The sequence below is a fragment of the Rhinoderma darwinii genome, chromosome 3 (genome assembly GCF_050947455.1).
Source record: "Rhinoderma darwinii isolate aRhiDar2 chromosome 3, aRhiDar2.hap1, whole genome shotgun sequence".
Lineage (NCBI taxonomy): Eukaryota > Metazoa > Chordata > Amphibia > Anura > Rhinodermatidae > Rhinoderma > Rhinoderma darwinii.
Genome location: NC_134689.1, coordinates 90,462,395 through 90,485,830, shown reverse-complemented (window position 1 = coordinate 90,485,830; position 23,436 = coordinate 90,462,395). Strand labels below are relative to the sequence as shown.

The 23,436-nt window shown below is 41.6% G+C and overlaps 1 protein-coding gene across 2 annotated transcripts; it reads right to left on the bottom strand.

Moving 5' to 3' along the window:
* Positions 1 to 860: 860 nt before the first annotated feature.
* Positions 861 to 23,126, bottom strand: CCNI2 (cyclin I family member 2). 2 transcript variants are annotated; one of them, XM_075856461.1, is made up of 7 exons: positions 22,815 to 23,126; positions 15,313 to 15,475; positions 14,693 to 14,827; positions 14,390 to 14,464; positions 9,145 to 9,285; positions 7,774 to 8,004; positions 861 to 2,372 (listed from the first exon to the last, which is right to left on the bottom strand). In XM_075856461.1, the coding sequence occupies exons 2-7, from the start codon at positions 15,424 to 15,426 to the stop codon at positions 1,989 to 1,991; spliced, it is 1,080 nt and encodes a 359-aa protein (XP_075712576.1). In that variant the 5' UTR covers positions 15,427 to 15,475; positions 22,815 to 23,126; the 3' UTR covers positions 861 to 1,988. The 2 variants fall into 2 exon arrangements, with proteins under 2 accessions (XP_075712576.1, XP_075712577.1); XM_075856462.1 differs by lacking the exon at positions 14,693 to 14,827.
* Between the last annotated feature and the right edge of the window lie 310 nt (positions 23,127 to 23,436).

The following is a 23,436-nucleotide window of genomic DNA, read 5'->3' as shown; positions in this document are numbered from 1 at the left end:
TAAGGGGCCTGTATTGTACATGATGTGATCGGCGCTGTAACGTAGATTACAGTTTTTTATTTAGAAAAACTATCATTTTTGACGGAGTTATGACCTATTTTAGCTTTATGCTAATGAGTTTCTCAATGGACAACTGGGCGTGTTTTACTTTTTGGCCAAGTGGGCGTTGTGGAGAGAAGTGTATGACGCTGACCAATCAGTGACCAATCAGCATCATACAGTTCTCTCCATTCATTTACACTGCACATAGCGATATAGCTATATCGTGATGTGCAGCCACATAAACACACTATAACGTTACTGCAGTGTCATGACAATGAATATACATTACCACCAGCCAGGACGTGATGTGTATTCAGAATCCTGACCACTTCTGTAGGGTCTCTGAGTTACAGCATAGCAGGCGTAGTCTCGCGAGATTACGCTGTAAACTGTCATTCACAGCGAGATCTCGCTGTGCTGTGCTGTAACTCAGAGACGCTACAGAAGTGGTCAGGAGAATGAATACACATCACGTCCTGGCTGGAGGGAATGTATATTCATTGTCATGACACATGAGTAGCGTTATAGTGTGTTTATGTGACTGCACATAACGATATAGCTATATAGCTATTTGCAGTGTAAATGAATGGAGAGAAGTGTATGGCGCTGATTGGTCACCGATTGGTCAGCCAATACACTCCTCTGTACAACGCCCACTTGGTCATATAGTAAAACACGCCCAGTTGTTCATTAAGAAACTCATTAGCATAAAGCTAATATAGGTTATAACTCCGTCAAAAATGATTGTTTTTCCTAAATAAAAAACACAGCTGTAATCTACATTACAGCGCCGATCACATCATGTACAATATAGGGCACTTATAATGTGGTGACAGAGCCTCTTTAATGCATTTGCAACTTTTCTATGCGTACAAAAGTTAATAAATTCCCCTCAATTAATTCCAAAGACGTCGTCAATGTTATGAATAAGGTTATTAAGGTTTGACCCTAATACGTGAGAACAGCGATTTTATTTCTTTGAGTAGGGTGTAAAGGCTAGTTTGAAGAACACAGCCCCGGTCTATATTCTGTATAAGGGGATATATACACCATTGAGGAGGTGTCCCCAGCTCAAGACCCTACCCTTTATACGGCCAGAGAGTGAAGCCACTTAGGAGTGGATCCAGCTCTGGTTGACATGGCCCGGACACGTATTACATGGTTGCCCATTCATGTACGGCTGATTGCTGGGAGTTCCAGAAGCCAAACCTGTAGTGATCACCTGATTGCAAGGGCAGCTGGTTTTAGAAAAAAGGGCAGGTAGACCTTAGTAAATAGGCAATGGGATTGTGCTTGAATTTCAACATTGGCACCAATTATACCCTTTTTTAGTCTTCTCCTTTACTTTTTAGCACTTTGAATAATACAAACACCAAAATACATATATGGTGCCTTTTCACCTCCACATACCCAAATTAATGGGGTTGCTTAATGTGATGGTTTTAAGTAAAAGTATACTGAGCTGCTAACATTTCAGCTAGTCCAAAATTTCATGTTCACACCTTTTCCATATGTATTGAATTAATACAACATATAAATCCACCCAAGTCACTCCCTTATATATCAGTGGAAAAAGAAAGCGATACAAAAAAAAACTCCAAACTTCATTGGATTTTTACCAAAATGATATGCGATAATATAAAAAGGAAAAGTTCCCCGGCCCTTGAATTGTGCCACAGTGCTGTGAATCGCCAGCGCGTGTTAAATACTTGCATTCTTCAGAGTACCTTTGGACACTATATAGTTGGAATGGAGGCAGGAACAAACCTGCAGTTCAATAGTCGCAGCCTGTCCATGGCTGACAGCAGAAACTTTAGTTTGGCAATGCTAGTTGACAGTGTGGGATGTTTAAGCGAATGGGGGGGGGGGTGATCTAGATGCACACGCGCACACGCACAACCATTGCTTTGGCACCAGTAGCTTGTAGAGGCTTTGTTTTTTTTCCTTCACATGTTGCCAACTAATCCAGATGTGGCCATTGTGAGAGGGGGACATAGCCCATTGTCTTCTGCCACGATCTGTGACTTTTTACCCATAAGAGTTTCATTCAACTCCACGCGGTCTTCATTGTACAGATGTCGAAACCCATCATAAAACTCATCGGTTTCCATTCCAGAAGTAGCCTCATGAACAGACTTAAAATCTTGTGCGACAATCCAGTTTCTTTTCACGGTTGAACAAGTTACTGAAGGAAGACAATAAGATATTTGATTCCCGATATGTGTCTGAACGTCTTTGTTGGCAGAAATTAAAATGTACAAAGGGTTGGATGGCGTTTCAAGGCGTCGATCAACCAGCTCCTTACAATGAATGAACTGGGCATTGTCAACCTGCAGAATACATATACAGATTAGAATTCTTATGGTTTCAGAATTTCATATTGTTAAATATTTGATGGCTATAGACACTTTTGCATCCATTTTTTTTATTGGATTGAATTAAAAAAATAAAATTCTAATTTGGTTTAATAAAAACGTTTGCTTCGATTGGCTTCAGCAGCTAGCATGTATATAAACTACGTAGCAAGCTGCAGAACGCCGTTCACTAGCAAATCCATCACCCCCGTTCTCTCCCCTCCTGAACGATCTATCAATAAATCAAACTTCTACTTTTCTTGCTGTCAAAAACACAGGAACCCCGACTGTCCCCGTTGAAGTAAATGAAGTTCATCAGAATGCATTATAAACGAAAGCCATGAATCTAGTGCTAGAAATCCTAGAGGTCTTTGTTTTAAGCCCTATGTGCACAGAGACGTAACTGTATGTAGGGGCTTTGACTAAGTTACTGCTCCACAACGTACAGTTACATTGCCGCTCCCAGAGCGAACTGTCACAACGGTCAGTGTCCAGGGAATGGGAGATCAGCTGTCCCTGTCTGCCGAGACTCCCTGGTTACCGGCGAGGGACCAATCACAACAGTCCCCCATCTGCATTCTCTGTGATTAGTGGGTCTGTGCATACCCACCAATCACAGCGCAGTCAAGTAAGAAAAGCCGGTTGCAGGCTCTGATCTCTTTAGCTAGTGAAGTATATATACACAATAAATATATATATATATATATATATATACATACATACATATATATCTCTTTAGGTAGTCAGTCAGCACCAATTCATTGCATCAGATTGTCAGAAAGTCAGTCAGTGTCATGTCAGTTAGTTTGTCAGTCCATTAGCTTGATCACATCCGACACGGAATGAAGGAGGAACAGAATTTATATGCTCCTATTTAAAGGGGTTTACCACTTTATTTTTTCCTATTAATTAATTTATAGAGTAGGAAATCATACAGATTTCCAACACACACATTTAAGATTCTGCTCCCATACCTTTCTTATACCAGTGTAGTTGCCTCTGTCTAAAAAAAATAATAAATGGTATAGCCCACAGATTAGTCCATAGTAATGCATCCGTAGGACAACTGAATGGATTAAAGATGGCGGCATTCAGGTATAACACCGGTAAATAGTAGATTATTGAAGAGTAGAAATGATAAAGTATTTCTACCTATAGCAACCTCTCATGATCATGTCTGTCAGTGTCTCTGAGGAGCAGCTCTTACATTCTTCTCACTGTCTCCTCTGTGCGTAAGGTTTGGTTTCCTTTTTAACAACATGAAATCACCTGGAGACCGGCAGCCATTTTATAAATCTAGAGCCAGTGAATACACACAGTGAAGTAGTTTATCATTATTCCACATTAGTCCTATTCACTTAGGACTAATCACCTGTTGCTAACTGAATGTTAGGAGTCACATGGTGTGTGTGTGTGTGTGTGTGTGTGTGTGTGTGTGTGTGTGTGTGTGTGTGTGTGTGTGTGTGTGTGTGTGTGTGTGTGTGTGTGGTCACATGACTGACACCATGTTTAGTCACATTTAGTTAGCCTGGATGCATTCCACAGGACTAGTCTGTGGGCTATGCCATTCTACGGTGACAGGGGCCTCATGCACTATAAAAAAAAATGTCTGAGCAGAATTTCTAATACAATTATATTAGAAAACTGTATAATTTCCTATTCTACAAATAAATAAAAACAGGACAACCCCTTTAAGTGATAGAACCTTGACATTAACCCTCCTGCGAGTGTGAGGAGGTTTCTCATGGACACACTGCCTGTTCCCCAGTGGTTACCCCCAGCCCGCTACACCCGCCAAATCCCAACTGCACCAGGAATCCGTGTGCAGACATAAGGGCTATCTGAATTAGGCTTTTTTTTTTTTTTATTAATTTTCTCAGATGACTTGGTCCAGTAATTAGTGGACAAAACCAATCTCTATGCCCAACAAGTTATTTTGGCAAACCCTTACGGTGGGATCCCACGGATTCTTAATATGTCGGGGGTTGTCCTTCAATATGGGTCTCACTAAAAAAACGTCAGTAAGGTCCTTTTAGTCAATGGATATTGTACAGGAGACGGTGGTGTAAAATGAGCAGGGAACGCTTTGAGGCCATACAAAAATTTATTCATTGTGATAACGCCCAACGCCCCCCCCCCCCCACCCCCACCTCCAGGATGATCCCAATTTTGATGGTCTTTTTAAAATACAGCCCCTGGTTAATATTTTGCACCAAACTATTTTCAAAAACAGATAGCCATTGATGATTCCCTAGTGCACATTTAGGGGAGGGTAAAGTTTTGATAGTACTTGCCAAATAAGCAAGCCAGGTATGGCATAAAAACATATAAGTTGAGTAAACCCCAGACAGGAAACTCAAACATCCCAGATCTTTGAATGGAAAGAGTGTGATTAGGCCCCAAACCGTCCGCCATTCATAACCACAAGCGGGAAAATTGTGTGGGACCTCGTGCATCCACTGATTAATCAGGCGTACCATGTGTACCTGGATATTTGGTACACGAGTGTACCGGTTGAAACGCTTGGTGGAGCAAAAAAATTAATAGCGGGGTGTGAGACGGGCCATAAAAAAAAAATCAGAAATAGCTTCCCAAGACTCTTGTTAGCCAATCCCTGCAAATTGCTGAAATCAGGGCATTGTATTTTAGGCAGGGTACCCTTCATTTTGCAAAGACAAGAAAGTAGTCTTAATGTTGACATTAATCCATGATGCCAGCAACACCCCTGTCCCCCTACATAGTACAACATCATCATCAACCACGCTAAAACGCGTTAGCGTCCAGGCATACATTTATGGGGAGGTAGATCTTTCAGATCAGGTACTCAAGCCACATTATGCCATGAGAAAATACGGTACAAAAAAAAATAAAAATCATCAATATACGTTGTCCAGATGGCATTATGTAATGGGTTTGTAATGTATAGAAAAGCCAGCGACAACGGGACCTACATAGGAGTACCAAGAAAATATTTTTTGAAGAGGTAGGAGAAATGACTGCCTCTTCGAGTGATGTCCCCAGACTTGTTCTAGGGCAGCACTTCCCTAGTAAAGTGCCAGCCACTGAAAAAAAGTGTAGCGTCTGCACAAAAAGAAATATGCGTAAAGACACAATATACCAGTGCGACGCCAGCCCTTCCATACTCAGACTGCATAAAGAACTGCCTCCGCATAAAACACTCCGCTCTCGGTTACATCTTTTAATTCATTGCCACTTAAAACGCATCCCCTCCTTTTAATTTATCGTTGGTCTTTACCGCATTTGAAAATAGACTCTACAAATAAAACCCTATAACTAAACATTCTTATTATACCCAGAGATGAACACCTAGGATTTTAACAATGGTGTAGTATTTGCTCATTTTTTTAGACCTATGCACACATTAAGTGGTGCTTAAAAATCCTCCAAGTAAATAGAAGGCCTCAAAATCCTTGTGGTGCTCCTTCAGTTCCAGGCCCTGCCGTGTTTCCAAGCTGCAGGTTTGGACCACATTGTGGGCACTTCTGAACATAAAAGAAATAGGACATATATTTCTATGACAGCGCATGAAAGTGGAGAAAATATGCATCCCATTAATTTCTTTAAAATAGCTGACCGATGCCATCACCATACTTTAAACCCCTGAAAGACTACCTTGAGAGGTGTAGAGTTTTCAAAATGGAGTAATTATTTAAGGTGGAGCCTGCAAAACACAAGCCTTATAAGCCTAAAATTCCTTGTGGTGCTCCTTCACTTTCAGGCCTGGACAGCTTTTCCAGCAGCAGATTTAGGCCACTTTGGGGGTATTTCTGAACATAGGAGGAATGGGCCAATAAATGTTGAGGTGCTTCTCTACACTTTCATGTTCTGCATCTGAAAAATATGTCCCATGTGAAAAACCTGTAGCTTTATTTTTCACTGCTGCTTTCCACCAAAGTCTGTAAATAACCCTGGGGCCAAAATACTGATCTTACTCCCTAGCTAAATTTTTGAGGTGTGTGGCTTTCAAAATGAGTTATGTTTTAGGTGTTTACTATCGTTCTGACAATCTCAGAGCTTCTTCAAGCAGCATATGGGGTTGTTGAACCATTCATACAAAATGTGGGCCTAAAAGCAAATTATTCCAGCAAAATTTGAGTACTAAAAGCCAAATGGTGCTCCTTCCCTTCTGAGCCCTGCCATGTGTCCCATCTCCACTTTGCTTTCAATCCTGTTCGGCTGCATGCACACATCCGGTGGCCGTTGTACAGCCGCTAATGGCAGATTGGTGAAACACAGACAACACACGGATGGCTTCCATGTGTAGTCCGTTGTTTCTCGGAACAAATCAATGAAAAGGCAGACATTGTCAATGAAGACCAGAAGAAGGACCGGTCCTATTTTTGATGGAACAGCCACACGGTTCTGTTAAAACAACCTAGACTTTCTATTGAGTTCGTACACCGATACATTTATTTCCGGAAATAGCCGAACAGACACGAAGCGGCTGAGCGCTCACACGAACACTTCAGCTGCTTCGTTCTAGCGATTGGTGGGGGTCTTAGTGCTCGGACCCCCACCAATACAAATTTCTGACATGTCACTATGACATGTCAGAAGTTTGTCGAATGTTTAGCTACACTTTAATTGCTATAGACATGCATGCACTATATAACTGCTAATATTAAAGCTGGCCATAGACACGAGATAAATGTTGGCACAAATGGCCTACTTTGGCTATTTTTCTTGATCATCGCTCTTTTAACAGTCACGTTCTTTCATGCACCAGTAACCAATGGACAATCTGTCAATATTTATTTTGCATTGATTACGTTAAGATATTTTAGACACTATCAGATATTATAAAAAGTTTTACTTTGTTCTCCTTCCTGCTTCATCTGCCAGATCTTTGTATGGTTGTAAATGTTTATAGTGGTATTGGCCAAAGGTACAGTCGAAGAAGGCATCAGCCAAAATCTCTTGTCTATGGCCCGATTGAAGCGGTTTCCTTTAAACAACTTTGCCTCTTATTACACTCAACAAGTTAGGAGGTAGACGGATGGCTGCAATAAGGAATGATTGGGGAGGGGATGGCAAGGACATGAATTAGAATAGAAGACAAACCGAAACGGAATGTGAAAGATACCAAAAGGGATGATCCTAGGAAAAAAGAAAGTAAAGACTGGGGTAGAGATAACAATACAAGTTTTTGTGTCATTATTTGGGACAACGGGTTATATCTGAACTTATCACAGATAGGGAGAACTGGTGGTATTGCAAGATACTATTTGGTAAGGAGGTCCGCATTCATCTCCAAGGCTTCAAGTTCATAAAGTTACTTTTCCCTTTCCCAAACCACCACTAACATCCCCATAATTAAAAATTTTTTTTTTTTATAACAGAGGTTTCTTTTACCTACCTTTGCTTTCTTCAGCAGTTCAGTCATAACAGGGAACCAGGCGGCAGTCATCCTCTCCAACTCCAAGGTGATAATTGCCAAGGCCAGTGTGGAGCCCCTGAACTGCAATAACTGGTGGCATGCCATGCAGTGCTGTAGCTGTCTAGTCAAGAGTGCAACATGGAGGGAAGGGTTCATCTGAGAGACGCCACCAAAGAGATGAGGCCAGTTGCACATCACCATGGCATGGAACTGCAGGAAGAAAAGAAAATGTCTACATGTCTAGGTCAACTGTCTTCATTTTTCCCTTATGACCAAACATGTAAAGAGCAGCTCACAAGAGGAAGGCTGAAATGTGGCCACTTGTTATGTATTCATACATTGACTACTAAGCTTCTACTGAATGTAACAATCGCCTTCTCTGAACACAATCATTTGTATGTGTTTTGTTCCTTGGCTACATTTGTGATCCTCGCTTATGCTCCGATACAACCCACTAAATCTAATATTATTCATGGGGTACAAAAAAAGTGGAAATGTAAAGATTAGGAAAGGTTTCAAGTTTTCACTGATGACCAAATCAGAAAAGTTCTCCCTTTACAGAAGTAAACTCTTGCAACTAAAATAAAAAAAAAACTACCTGGATAGAGATGGGATTTAAAGACCAATGTGTTATTCTTAACAAATATGTATGACCTAAGTGGAGCAGGAGCGGCGTCATTGTAGCCAATGACAATCAGAGAAGACACAAGGTTCCCATTCCTCCAATATTAGAATAATGTAATGTGTGCACACAGACATATACAGGGAATAGAAAGTTGGAACCAAGTCAAAGCTTTACAACTATATTCTTGATCAGGGTATTTTTCCACCATAGGCCAGGCCAAGCTTCAGAACTATACGTACCAGCATGTCTCCTACTCAGAGCACCGGGTAAACTAATCCACATTCTGCTGCCGCATGAAGAGCCCCGTCCCTCGAAATACAGTTTTGCCTTAATATTTTTTTCTGCTTGAATGTGCGAGTTACTTTCCAGCAGAGAAACACGTTGGCCTTCCCCACTCACATGATATTACAAGTGCCAGTACAAGGATACTCTAAGCTTCGGGCCTTCTTGGTGACAGGTGTACAATGTGTTCAGCTTTGTATGTACAGCGTTATTGAAAAGCAGAGTCAGAAATATTTTTTCAACATGTTAATATTTCATCAAGTAGAAAATTTAAAAAGTGGAATAGATTTTTTTTTTTTTTATTAAAAAGAGAAAGTTTTATTTTTGTCCAACTAAGTCAGCGACTTGTAAGTAACTTCTTCAATCTAGAACTTCAGTAGCGGATTTGTGCATACATGTGTATCTCGTGTACAATCATACTGCTTTCAGTCACATGTCCTTACTGTGTTCAGGAAGTCCACTGGCGTGGAGGTGTACAGATCCCACTGTAGTTTATCCAGTATGATTCTCTCCATCCTCAAGATCTCCGCAGAGGAGTACATGCAGCCACTCTGTACTGCAAGCTTCTTCACTGATGGTATTATCTATAAGAAATAAAAGTTGAGACAAAACTTTTTATTCTGTGTTGCATTATTAAAATATAAAGAGGAGATTTAACGCATACATGATACAAAGACAGACCAGATGGGTTTTTTTTTATTGGTGAAAAGGAACTACTTGAATGATGTGATGGGACCAGTACAAAAAACCCTACTCCACTGTATGGTGTCTATGTGAAAGGGAGAAGGTTAACATTTGTTGTGTCTGTATGTTCCTCTGGTCTTACATCAGCACTTCCTGCCTAGTTTCCGCTGGATTTCTTTCTCAGCCCCATCTCTGCATCATGTGCAGCTACATTAGATAGTCCTGTAAAAACCTCAAAGTATCAGACAAATGCTCATTCTCCACTTATTGGCCTACTGACAGATTAGTCCACTATACCCCGAGCTTAACACAGAACCGGCCATTTAATGTTTGTTGTTTAGCAGCTTCAATAAACTAAATTCTATTAGCCAGGTATTCCCACCTTAAACATTTGCATCATAAATGTCTGATAATTAGGAGTTTCAGCTCTGGGACCCTCACCTATCTTTCCAGCAAGGGTCACCCGACTGCTGTCCAGACCGGTGAGGCACCCGCCGGACGCCACATCCAGGCAGAGAATGTAGAGGTGAACAAGCAAGTTGGGAAAAGGCTGTTAACGTAACTCCCATAAAAATCAATGCAGAGAGCCACACGACCACTTCTCCATTCATTCTCCGCCTGGATGCAGCGGCCACCTCACCAGGGTTCTGGAGATAGGTGAGGGTCCCAAAGCTGGGACCTGCATCTATTTGTCACATATCCCCTGGATAGGTCAAATATCTAAGGCGGGAATAATCCATTAAGTGTGGCTTTGAGGAAAAGAAGTCACTTTGCTTTGGTTGGTTTCCCCTACAGTCTGTTATTTAACCCCTTCCTGACATCCACTGTATATATGGGGGGAATATGGAGTGGGCTCACAGGCTAAGCCCGCTGCATAGAACGAGCGTGTCGGCTGTGTTACAGCTGACACTTCAGGGTAATGAGCGGGATCCTGCTCGTTTAACCTGTTAAATGCCACAGTCAATAGTGTCCGCGGCATTTAAAATGACCAGAAACAGGAGGCGGACCACCCGTAATGTTGCAACAGCCGCGACGCGATCGCCGGGTGCCATTGGTTGGCACGGCAACCGGATGAAGGCCCCCAGGTCTACCATAATTGTAGAGTGTCAGTATCACGATATACTGCAATACATTAGTATTGCAGTATATCATGCAAGCGCTCCAACGCTGGTTCAAGTCCCCTAGGGAGAGAAGTTAAAAAAAAAATACAATAAATCCCCTCAAGAACAATGTAAAAATAATAAAAAAGTAACATAACTGGTATTGACGCATCCATAAAAGTCTGAACTATTACAATATATAATTTTAGTCCGCACGGTAAACGCAATAAAAAATAAAATGTAAAAAACACCAGAATCGCTGTTTTTTGGTCAATTCAGTCTCATATAGCCCAAAATTATATCAATAGAAACTACAACTTGCCCCGCAAAAAAAATAAGCCCTCATACTGCTCAATATACAGAAAAATAAAAAAAATAGTTTTTTCCTTGTAAAAGTAGTAAAACATAAAAAAATAAAAAAAAACAATAGAAATTTGGTATCGCCGTAATCGTACTGATCCGCAGAATAAAATTAACATGCTGTTTTTACCGCACGGTGAACGCTGTAAAAACACTCTGCCTCCGAGTGGTGGGGACTCGGTCCCTACAGATTTATATCTGGAATGGACCTGCTCCCTGCCTTTCGGAGGCAGATATTAAACCCTTGAATTCCCTAACAAGCCTGTCTGGTTTTGGGGAACCCCATAAGACACCTATTCATGTCTCGAAAATAAATATATCTGTTCACTACTTTGGTGGGGGTTGCGTGGATCTCTCTGGGCTGGCTGCATACCAGCGTCCCATGATTTTTCCACGCACCAACCCCCAAACTTAAATAGGAGTCTCCCTTCATAAATACTATTTTCTTGTGACAAATTGGTAGGCCTGGTGGATGCTGTCGGTCCCTGAGTGGTGGGGACCCGGTCCCTTCGGAAAAGATTTTCTGAGTTGGACTTGCCCGGAGACAGACGAGAGATCACTTCACTTCTTAATAGATGAAAATCTGCGGGACATTCTGTCTCATCCCTATAATAAATAGGCACATTACCTCTTCTGGACCCATGGACAGTCCCATGACAGAACTAGCCTGGGACTAGTGTTATACCATCCGAAATGTATCATGGATCTCCTTAAAATTAACTTAATTACATTTAGATTCTTTACTTATTTATTTATTTAAATTTCTCTATTTTTATTTATTTTTTTGCTTTATACATTTGTTACTTTTAATTTAATTTTATTTTATTTAAAGACACTGCTGATCACTAATTGGTCTGTTAGGGATAAATGACCCCCAAAAAATTAGACTTTATATGCAATGTAATGTAGGTATATTTCTTAGTACCATATATATGTGTATGTCTCCCGATAGAAAGGCTCGATGGAATATTTAGAGGAATTTATAAAAAGAAAAAAAGACATGCATGACATGATGTTCTAGGTTTGAAGTACAGGAATAGAATCAGTATCTAATGAGATATCCTAACATATGGGTCCAGTTCCCTTTAAATTCGGCACTATAAAGATGCCAGACTTTACTGAACTTACGGAATAGCTCTGAGGAAATCCCGGTCCGGGATGAAACGCGTCAGCTGATTAATCAATCCACACCTGCCAGGTAGTGACGTCAAACTTGCCTCGTTTTACAGTCTCCAGCGTTGCCGAAAACTCAACGTGGAAACCAGCACAGCACGATACTGACTCTTCAGAGTAAGCGTGTGCTTCATTGCCAAAATTGTTCACCATTGTGTGACATCTCGGCTGCCCCCGAGTATATGAAGATGTAAGCCGCTTAAATAAGCATCGACCACTGATGGAGTGGATACAAGAGAAATTTCCTCTGTGAGAATTATGATCTGCCATTGAAAGATCGAAGGGGTAAAAACCTGATTGGTATACCTCAAAAATCTGTCTCAACTCAACATTTGTTCCAGGAGGAGGAACACAGTGGAAAGGAGGGAATCTCCAGTCCGTCCTAATTTGTGAGATCAACATGAAGAGGAGTATTACATTCTTTACCCACACTATCATTGCCATTATATAAGAGAATCTGTCCTTGCTAGTTTTGGATCAAAATATATATAAAAATTTTTTTTAAAAAAGGGAAAAAAAGAACGCAAGTGTGAACTGGGACCAACGGTGTATGAACAAAAATTTTAGAAAAAAACGTCTCTCCAGCTAAATACTCATATGTGTTTCTTTATTGGCATGTGTAAAGAATTTATATTTCTTAGATAACCTATCATGATGTATTATTATGTTTAGAGGGGGATAAAATTGATGGAAGTAATGTTATAAAAGTATGTGTTGGTATCCTGACCAGGGGACATTTGGTTTGAAAAAAAATGTGTTTATTCAAAACCTTTCCTTTTCCTAAAAAAATTCTCTTTCACTATGGAAAAAAAGGAGATCTATATATATATATAAAAAATATCCTTAAAATATATTTTTATATGGAATTTAATAACATTTATGCAAAATTATTATTATCCCAAAGAGTGGCTGGTTTGTTTCGGAAAATATTTTTTTCTTTTTTAATTATTGTCTTCCGAAACGGCACCGTGCTATACATAGATTGCATATTTTGGGATTTCTACTAGGTATGGTTTATAACCATTCTTTGTGTTTAGCTTAAAAACAAAACCCCCCAAAAGATTGAGAAATTGCTGTTATTTTCCTATTCCACCCCACAAATATTTTTTTGCCCAGTTTCCCAATACATTATATGGTACAATAAATGGTGCCGTGAAAATCTACAACTCGTCCCACAAAAAACGAGCCCTCATAAGGCAATATCGATCGAAAAATAAAAAAAAGTTCTCGCTTTGGAAGGTGGGGAGGAAAAAAAACCAAGCGAAAATCTTTAAAATGGCTGCGGCGGGGAAATGACAACAGAAAATGTTCCTAACTGGTTAGGAAATGTAAAATGGAGACACTTACTAATATACTGTCACTTTCGAAACTGCAAGGATGTCCAGACTTCCCTGCCCTGTGATTTGGTCCCGGTAGTTAAAGACGCTCTGTCACCAGATTTTGCAACCCCTATCTGCTATTGCAGCAGATAGGCGCTTTTGCAAGCCTCATTTGCATAAATACAAAAATGGTCATAACTTGGCCAAAAATGCTCGTTTTTTAAAAATAAAAACGTTACTGTAATCTATATTGCAGCGCCTATCTGCTGCAATAGCAGATAGGGGTTGCAAAATCTGGTGACAGAGCCTCTTTAAGCTTCTCCCCTTAGCTGTGACGTGTCGGTGATGTGAGGAAGGGGCTGGCTGCCTGACTCAGTTCATTAGATAACCCCCCCCCCCTCTCTGTCACAGCTAATACACAGTATATTTATGTCCAGTTTGCAATTGTTCCTGTTAGTTCCCTTCCTGCCCTTGACTGTCAGCACGGAGCAATCTGCTTTCAGTGAGCTGTACACTGCAATAATAATAAAGACAACTCACACTGAAGACAGATAGCTCCATGCTAACCACCAAGGGGAGGGGGGGGGGGGGAGCGAACAGATAAGAGCAGGCGGAAAAGGAACAATTGCTAACTGGACATAAAGCTACTATGTATTAGCGGTGTCCGAGAAGGGGCCGGCTTATCTATTAAACTGAGCCAGGCAGCCAGCCCCTTCATCACGTCACCGACACACAGAGAGAGGGGTGCTCCTTGCATCCTGAAGCGGTGTCGGTATGTTACAGCTAAGGGGAGAAGCTCCACTTTCGGGACCACATCACAAGGCTGGGAAATCTGTACATTCTTGAAGTTTCGAAAGTGAAAGTATACTAGTGTCTCCATTTTACATTTCCTAACCAATTAGGAACGTTCTCGGTTGTCGGACAAACCCTTTAAAAGGATCTTTACTTTTTAGTAAAACCCTCTTTAAATAGTGTAGGACTGTAAGTTGTACATGCAGTGTCATAATAGAGACTAGAGGAAACTAAGATCTAACCAAGCTGGACAGTCATACCTCATCCTCTTCATTGGTTTTAGCTGCAAGGTATAAGCATGTGACGCCGATGCATTGAAGATATTTCACCTGGACCTACAAATGGGGAAAAAAAACTAAATGGTGTCAATCTAGAAGGAATACAGCAGACTCTTGAGTCTATTGATTTCATACGGAGAGTGCAACTTATTTCTGCTAGAAAAGTTTATTCTAAGAGACAGATCCTTTCTAAAACTGCAATAACAATACATGGACATTTGACTAGAGGGAGTGGCATGTAACCAAAAACAGCAATGTACAGATCACATGTGGATCATAATTCACCTTTACGGAAGCTAAAATGCGATTCAGAATGCTAACTGCCAAGCCAAACGTTTCTGGGTAGAATTGGAAGCGCAACTTCAATTCTTCCATCCACAACACCGTTTGCTCATATTGCGTCGGACAGATATCTGTGCCCTGGAGGGACAAAATCATTACGGAGAAAGTGCATGAAGATGGCTCTAGATGTTATTCAATGGTGACCAAACCAAAAGTATTAAAAGGGCCTCAACGACCATTTTCAACTTTACCCAGGTAGCCCATAATTTAGGGCCATGGATGGCAACTCTTGACCATAGAGTTGGGTTGCTGTTAGACAGTGGGGGCAGCAGGGACACTTAGCACTGCGGATGTTTTTACAACAGAACTGAAAGTGAGTGAAGGGGCTTCTGAGAGAAAGTTGATCTCACTTGCGGCTTCCTTCGGACATCAGCGGTACTGACTTTAACAAGGACAGATATTCTAAAGGAGTATTCCCATATTGCATATCCACTGGCTAAAACAAAGTGGCAGCGGTGCTATGAAAGCGTCATGCCACGGTCTTCAGTCAGCCATGGAATAGAACGGAAAACACTTGCATTGAAGAATCCGATAGATTAAACAGTTATCACCCATGTACATACCTTGATAGTGGAGTCTAGAAAGCATGGAACTTTCCACTTGCTAGCTTCTATAAGAAGTGCATTCTCCAGCAGGATTTCCAGGCGCTGGCTCTCCGACAGCCCTGTGCACTTCATTGCTGGCACGGATGTCAACCCAGCCAGTTTCTAGGCCAAGCACAGATATCTACAGAGCAGGACCAAAAAAATTACATTTTAAAGTGATATCTTAGACTCTGGTGTCACAGTTGTTAGATTTCAGTATTGATCACGTGGAGATGTGCCATAGAGCAACAAGATCCAGGGACAACGTGCTCACGTCACGAACACATTGACAACAAACCATGGTTGTATCTTATATATCATTGTGTTTATTGGGAAGCCAAAAGACAAGGGCATATTCTCAACTAGAACTATATCGGTAAGGGCTCTCCCTCGTCACCGAATTTTAAGCTGCTTTCTTTAAAAAAATGTGGGTCCCAAAAATCTCCTTTAACCCCTTAACGCAACTGTAAGTCATGAGTTGCCCGGAATTAAGGCACCAGTTACGTCATGGTGCTTTTTGTAACCATGTCAAAAGATATGGTGACAAAACAGTGACATTGGCTGTCACAGACAGCCGATAGTTACTGTGACTTGTCGGGGGAAAAATCGCGGCATCGCGCCATTACAGCATGGTTACCGGGCTAAAAGAGCTGGGTAGCCACGCTAGCCGATCGGCTGTTGGCAACAGGAGGCCTAAAAACGGCCCCCGGTCCGCCATGTACGGCAGCCTGTTAGGCCCCGCCCGCAGATGGAAGATGGCGGCAGCTTCAGAAGCTGAGCCTGCGCCATCAGCCGAAGGGTGTCAGCTGTATGTTACAGCTGACATTTTGCTGTAACGGCAGGGAACGGAGCTAGCTCCACTCCCTGCCATTAGCCCCTTAGATGCCGCGATCAAAAGCGTTCCCATAAGTCATTTATTATAGAAAAAAAAACAAAACATGAAAAAGTAAAAAAAAGTACTCGTTTGGTATCACTGCGTCCACAACAACCCAAACTATAATGTTATTTTTCGCGCACGGTGAACACCGCAAAAAAAAAAAAAAAAAAAAAAAAAAAACAAATGCCAGAATAGCTATTTTTTTGGTCACCATCCCTTCTAAAGTATAGAATAAAAAAAGTGACCAAAAAGTCGTACGTACCCCAAAATAATACCAATAAAAACTAGAATCAGTCTCGCAAAAAACAAGCCATGACACAGCCTTGTCAATGCAAAAATAATGAAAGAAAAAAAAAGTTATGGCGGTCAGAAAATGGTGACAAAAATAATTTTTCAAAAAAGGAATTTTTTTTTTGTGCAAACGCTGCAAAACAAAAAAAGCTAATACATATATAGTGGCTCCATAATCATATCGACCAGCAAAATAAAGTAAAATGTATTTTATTACCCCAGGATGAACACTTTAAAAAAAAATAAAAACAAAAAAAAGTGTCAAAATTGCTGTTTTTGGTCACCTTGCTTGCAAAAAGTTTTTTTAAAAAAAGTCATAAAAAAAAAAAAATACGCACGTAGCCCAAAATGATACGAATGGAAACTACAGATTGTCCCGCAACAAATAAGCCCTCTCGCAGCTCCGGTGCAGAAAAAAAAAAAGTTTTGGCTATCAGAATATGGCGACGAAAAATGTGCAGTGTTCCAAAAGCGGATAAGATCGGGCACCATTTATCAGTGAGACACTGGCCATACATCTATGATTTATTTACCGCATTATTATAGCCTCTTATTATATCCTGATGTTCTCCGCACAGCTTACATATTCCCCCTCATTATAAACTGAAAGACCAGTAAAACCCCAAACAGAACTACTACCAAGCAAAATCTGCGCTCCAAAAGCCAAATGCTGCTCCCTCCCTTCTGTACCCTACAGCGTGCCCAAACACCAGTTTACGTCCACATATATGGCATTGCCATACCTGGGAGAAGTGGCTTAGCAGTTTGAGATGCTTGTCTTGAGTGGCACAACATATTGTGCACTAAATTGGCATATAAGTGGAAAATTGCAATTTTCACTTTGCACCATCCGCTGGGCGCTAATTTCTAATGTAGAATCACCTGTGGAGTCAAAATGCTCACTACACTCCTTAAAATGCCCTAAGGGCTGTAGTTTCCAATATGGGGGTCACAACTTGTGGGTTTGTTTTGCTATTTGACCTCAGAGTCCTGCAATTGTGGGCCAATGCTGTGAAAATCACCAAAATAGGGGCCTCAAATGCGCATGGTGCTCTTTCACTTCTAATTCCTGCTATATGTCCAGGCAAATTATAAATGCCTTGAGGGGTGCAGTTTCCAAAACGGGGTCACTTCTTGGGGCTTCCACTGTACTCTGGTACCTCAGGAATTTTGCATATGCGACATGGTGGCCAAAAACCAATACAGCAAAATCTGCCAAATAGCGCTCCTGCCATTCTGAGCCCTCCAGTGTGTCCAAACAGCAGTTTATGACCACATGTGGGGTATTGCCCTAATCGGAAGAAATTGCTTTACAAATGTTGGGGTGCTTTTTCTCCAGTATCCTTTGTGAAAATGAAGACATTCTACGATTTAGTGGAACAAAATGTAGATTTTCATTGCCTAATTCCAATAAATTCTGCAAGACACCCGTGGGGTCTAAATGCTTACTATACGCCTAGATGGATTGCTTGAGGGGTTTTGGGTTTCAACACGCTCGATTCTTTCCTGTGCTAGGAGTTAAGTCTGTGTCAGAAGTGTCAAAACAGATCGCCAGTTTTAGTGGGTGAGCGCTCTACACAATGCACATCATGGCTTCATCTGAGTGGAAGGTCATCATTGACAGAACACGTGACCTCAAAAATTAGGAAAGGCTGCCATTTTTCAAAGTTATGACATTTGGTTTGTAATATTTTGCAGAGAAAAACACATCAATTATTCTATAGTTAAAGAGGCTCTGTCACCAGATTATAAGTGCCCTATCTCCTACATAATCTGATTGGCGCTGTAATGTAGATAACAGCAGTGGTTTTTATTTTGAAAAACGATCATTTTTGAGCAAGTTATGAGCTAGTTTAGATTTATGCTAATGACTCTCAATGGACAACTGGGCGTTGTAAAGAAGTGTATGAGGCTGACCAATCAGTGACCCCCAATCATTGTCCTACACTTCTCATTGTTCCAGCCCAGCATGATCCACAGCACAGTGTGATTGTGCAGTGAAAGAAGCTGGGCTGGAACAATGAGAAGTGTAGGACGCGGATTAGTCACTGGTCAGCCTCATACACTCCTCTGTACAACGCCCAGTTGGTAAAAAGTAAAAAAACGCCCAGTTGTCTATTGTCCTAGATCACAGACAGCTAAGCAGGTATTACACCGCGCGATGTGGGCCATGTAAACGAGCGCCGATCAACAAGACCATCCGTAGATCGGCGCTCGTTTGCCCCTTTCACAAGGAGCTAGTATGGTGGACGAGCGGTCGTTACTCCGATCACTCGTCCCCATACATTTCCATCATGTCAGCAAAGCATCTGCTAGTTTACACAGGGAGATGTGCTGCCGACAACGATCATATTTTCGCCGTTAAAAACGATACGATCAGCTGATGAACGAGTGTTTGCTCGTTCATCAACTGATCGTTGCCCTGTTTACACAGGGCAGTTATTGGGTTTGCCCGATAATTGGCCAGTATAAGAAAGGGCCTTTGGACATCTTCGATCAATTTCTGCTGTCATCAGTTGAAAAATACTGTATGAGATGATACCTAGGATGTACATGCGGTCACGAAAAAAATTGTATGGAAAAAAAAATAACAACCAAAAACACTGTGTAAAGTCCCTGTTAGAGAAATGAAGGGTGGTTTCTATGAAGAGCGGTGGCATATGGTTTGGAGGAACATAAAAAGTCCCTGGAATGGTTTGTCTCAAAACTTCCCACTATAGTTACATCTGTGTACTAGGAACAGTCAGTGGCTTTAGTTTTTCTTTCTATTTGGATAACAAACTAGTTTCGTACAGGATTTTCCAGAAACATTTTTTTGCATGCCCTCACTTATAGGACATATATTCCCATGTTAGAGTATATAGAGTACACAGAGAAAATAAAAACTACACTCGGGATACAAAAGACATCTATAGAATCATGGGGCATGAGGGAAGGCAGAGCACCCAAAGGTGTATGAACTCTCCCTAGGTATTCGAATGCTACCGTAGCAAGTCCCACTGAAAATGGTCTAATATGCAAGAGCAGTACAGCGCCCAGCCAGGAATGTTTATCACTGAAGTGTGCCCCCTATTAAAGAGAAATCGGTGATAATCAGAGTTTTGCATTACATATATTCATTAGGAATTTCTTTATACTGAATAACTTTAGTAAGTGCCAAACTTTGTAAGAAAAAGCTGAAGAACTTTGGACGGCTGCAAGCTCTTTATCAGGACCGGTTTCCTATGGCATCAGCCTCCTGGTTCCTAGATATCTCCCATTGAGGACACAAGGAGTGAACAGGCTGGATTTTACTTGACTTGTACTGCTCTCAACTCCACTTGCACGAACTAAAACTTTTATCTGCCCAAAAAAAAAAAAAAAACTCTCCTTCCAACTCCACCGTAATCATGACGACTCGAAGCTTGCGTGTAAGCTTATTTTAATGGGGAAAGGGGAATCGGTTGCCAGGCATCCAACATGCCTGATCCCTCTTTCGCCCAACAGCCGCTTTGGAGGACAGTTTGGAGTTTCCGAGATGATCAGCCGGTCCTGACAAACACTTGTTTGTTTTCTGGATGGGAGTCAGGGGACACATAACAGGCCGACGAGCTGCATGCTGCTACTAGGCCCCATAATAAATAACATGCCCGGAATTCGTGGTATATAGTTCTAGGCCAAGAAATTGCCTGCCAGCTATCACATGCTCTCACGCTATCTATAGATAGATAGAAGTACCAACAAACCCAGAAATAGCAGCATTTGGTACAATACGAGTTTCATAATGTCATATACATACATATATAACAAGGTTGGCAGCCACTATCGTGATCACATACACTATGCAGATTACGCCCTATGGATATATTTATATATTCAGCAGTTCCAGAACATACACAATCTGAATAATACAATTACAATAGAAAGCAGCTGTTAGGAAGCAAAGCCAACAAAAGTAGAAAAAAAAATAAAAATTCTTATGTTGAACAGTTAAGAGCACTCCAGTAAACTGTACCAAGATGTAAGACAACACGTTTCTATCACTTATGCCCAAACATTTGAGCATAGCCTAGCTGCCTGCCTCACCCGTTGTACCCTATACTATTCCTAGTCAATCCATTTCATTATACGTCCTCTGTCTAATCTGTTCCTATAAACGAGCGCTACACATAAATAGCGATGCTCAATAGGCGTAAACACTCTTAGGGTATGTTCACATGCAGTGGTTTCAGACGTAATTGGGGCGTTTTACGCCTCGAATTACGCCTGAAAAAACGGCTCCATTACGCCTACAAACATCTGCCCATTGCTTTCAATGGGTTTTTTTACGATGTTCTGTTCCCACGAGCCTTAATTTTACACGTCACTGTTAAAATACGGCGCGTAAAAACACGCCCGCGAATAGAAGTGCATGTCACTTCTTGGGACGTTTTTGGAGGCGTTTTTCATTGACTCCATTGAAAAACAGCTCCAATAACGGCCGTAAAATACGCTGCGAAAAACGTGAATAGTTACAAAAACGTCTGAAAATCAGGAGCAGTTTTCGCCTGAAAACAGCTTTGTATTTTCAGACGTTTTTGGTCACTGCGTGTGAACATCCCCTTACCAGATACCACGGTACCCTGTTCTATAGTACCAAATGCAAGCCATCAATTCAAATCCACGAGGGGAAAGCCATGAGACACAAGACCCCTTCCTGATATTTGATGTACATGGTCATCGTTGGGAAGGGCATGTATAGAGCGGGCTCAAGAGCAGAGCCCACACCATACCCAGCTATATGTTACAGCTGACGTCTCGCTCTAACGGCCAGGATCGGAGATAATCAATAGCGACTGCGGCATCTAAGCGGTTAGGAAGAGGGGTGGGGCCATCTGTCATCCCACCGGCCAATAGACAACGCGATCGCGGGCTGCTGAGGGTTTGTCATGGCAGCCGGGCCCTAATGAAGAGATATATATATATATATATATATATATATATATATATATATATACACCCACACACGTTTTAAACACCCCTTAAAGACAGGCATAATTGGCATCGCTGCGTCTAGAACGATCCAAACTTTTTAAATAGAACGTTATTTATCCTATATGGTGAACAACGTAAAAATAAATAAACACCAGAATTGCTATTTTGGTCCCAAAAAGTCAAAAGTTGCATGTACGCCAAAATATTACTAATAAACGCTACAGCTCAGCTCACTAAAAAAAAACAACTCACAGCTTAATCAATGGAAAAATGAAAAAAAAGTCGTAGGTCTCAGAATATGGAGACACACAAAAATGTTTGTTTTAACAAAATGTTTTTATTTTGTAATCGTAAAACAAAGAAGAAAAAAAACTGCATAAAATTCAGTATCTCCACAATCACATTGACCCGCTATTAGGCTGGGTTCACACAGAGTTTTTTGAAGGCGGAAAGTCTGCCTCAAAATTCCGTTTGGAAGTTTGGGGCCGATTTTCCTCTCCCTGCATGCCGATTTTCGGCCGTGGCCACGGGCATAAAACGCCACGGAATACTGGTTCTTTGCCTCCCATTGACGTCAATGGGAGGTCAGAGACGTAACCGCGCGAAGATAGGGCATGACCCTTCTTTCTCCCGCGAGACGGTTTTACCACTCACGTGAGAAAACCTGCCTCCGCCTCCCATTGAAATCAAGAATAGGCATTTTCAGACGGTTTTTGGCGAGTTTTGCGGCGCGGTTTCCGCATTAAAAAAACTATGTGAACCCAGCCCTACAGTTAACATGGCATTCTTACCGCGTAGTGAATGCCATAAAATAAAAACCCCAAAAATACATTGGAGGAATTGCTATTTTTTTCCATTCCACAAAATAATTTTTAAAAGCTTCTCAGTACATAAAATGGCGAAGTTAAAAACTACAACCTGTCCCACAAAAAAAAAGCGCTCATACAGCTATGTGAACGGACATCGATAATGATAACCATGGGGTTTACTTTACAAACATGCGAGGAAATACAATAAAAAGCAAAATATTTCACGTAAAAAAAAAAAAAGTATCTGTTGGGTTATTGCCCTCGGCAATAAAAAAAAATAAAAATGTATTGAGGCAACTCTTTACAATACAATGGCGTGAACGCTGTCCAGCTGATGTGGGCAGTGTTTTACTATGATGCCCACTGAACGTACTGGTTGCGAATCCCATCTGTGGGACAATAAGTTATCAATCTAAGCGGCTCAGATCTATGAAGGGTGGCACAAGCCCCTGGTGTACTTGAGAGCCGTTGTGATGCCCCTCCTTGGTATGGGGGGGATTTGGGCGGGACAGGGTGCCCTCTGTGTACATGGGTGTAAATGAGCCGCTCACCTCTCCAAGGCTACCTGCTGTGTGTGACTGCAGGACTCAGATCACGTAATCCATGGTGCTCCCACCTCTGCCCATCCTATTCAGTCCATTATACGGTTATCCCCTCCAGGGCGCCCAGGTATGGCAATGCTGCTGCCCCGCAGCCCAGGGACATATCAGGGGGTTGGTAGCAGGCAGGCTGCTGGGGCTCATCAGAGGCGGCCGGGGCGCTGCCTCACAAGCCCGGGACCTTTTTGTTTACTCGGTTGTAAGACTACGGGGTGTTTGAAAGACACAAACCACTCCCGGGGCAGCGCCTCCGTACTGACGTCACCGCTGAGGGGGCGGGATCTGCGGAGAACGTCACTGTCTTATGTAGGACGCTTCAGGCTCCATGGCTCACTAGGTCTGCATCCAGAAAAGTCACCAGCTGCGCCTCTAGTGGTGGAACTCGAGTCCTGCATTCTTCACCAGACCACCAGACTATTACAAGGGACATGTAATAATAGAAATTATAAGGTCCCATGACAATGTATATCAGACTCCCAACATAGCTGCTAACAGCAATGACTACAGCTGGTCATAGGTATTCGATATTTTATGGTGAATTCTGCCCACTTTGCCAGGAATGTTGTGAATACTA

Bases quoted from the DNA above. Each gene is read 5' to 3' on its own strand.
- CCNI2 (XM_075856461.1), bottom strand. From the start codon at position 15,426: ATGAAGTGCACAGGGCTGTCGGAGAGCCAGCGCCTGGAAATCCTGCTG. The intron at 14,465-14,692 runs GTGAATTATGAT...CCCCATTTGTAG, and splicing joins GCATTTTAGCTTCCGTAAAG to GTCCAGGTGAAATATCTTCA. The intron at 8,005-9,144 runs GTAAGGACATGT...TTCTTCCTGCAG, and splicing joins CAGTGGACTTCCTGAACACA to TTCCATGCCATGGTGATGTG.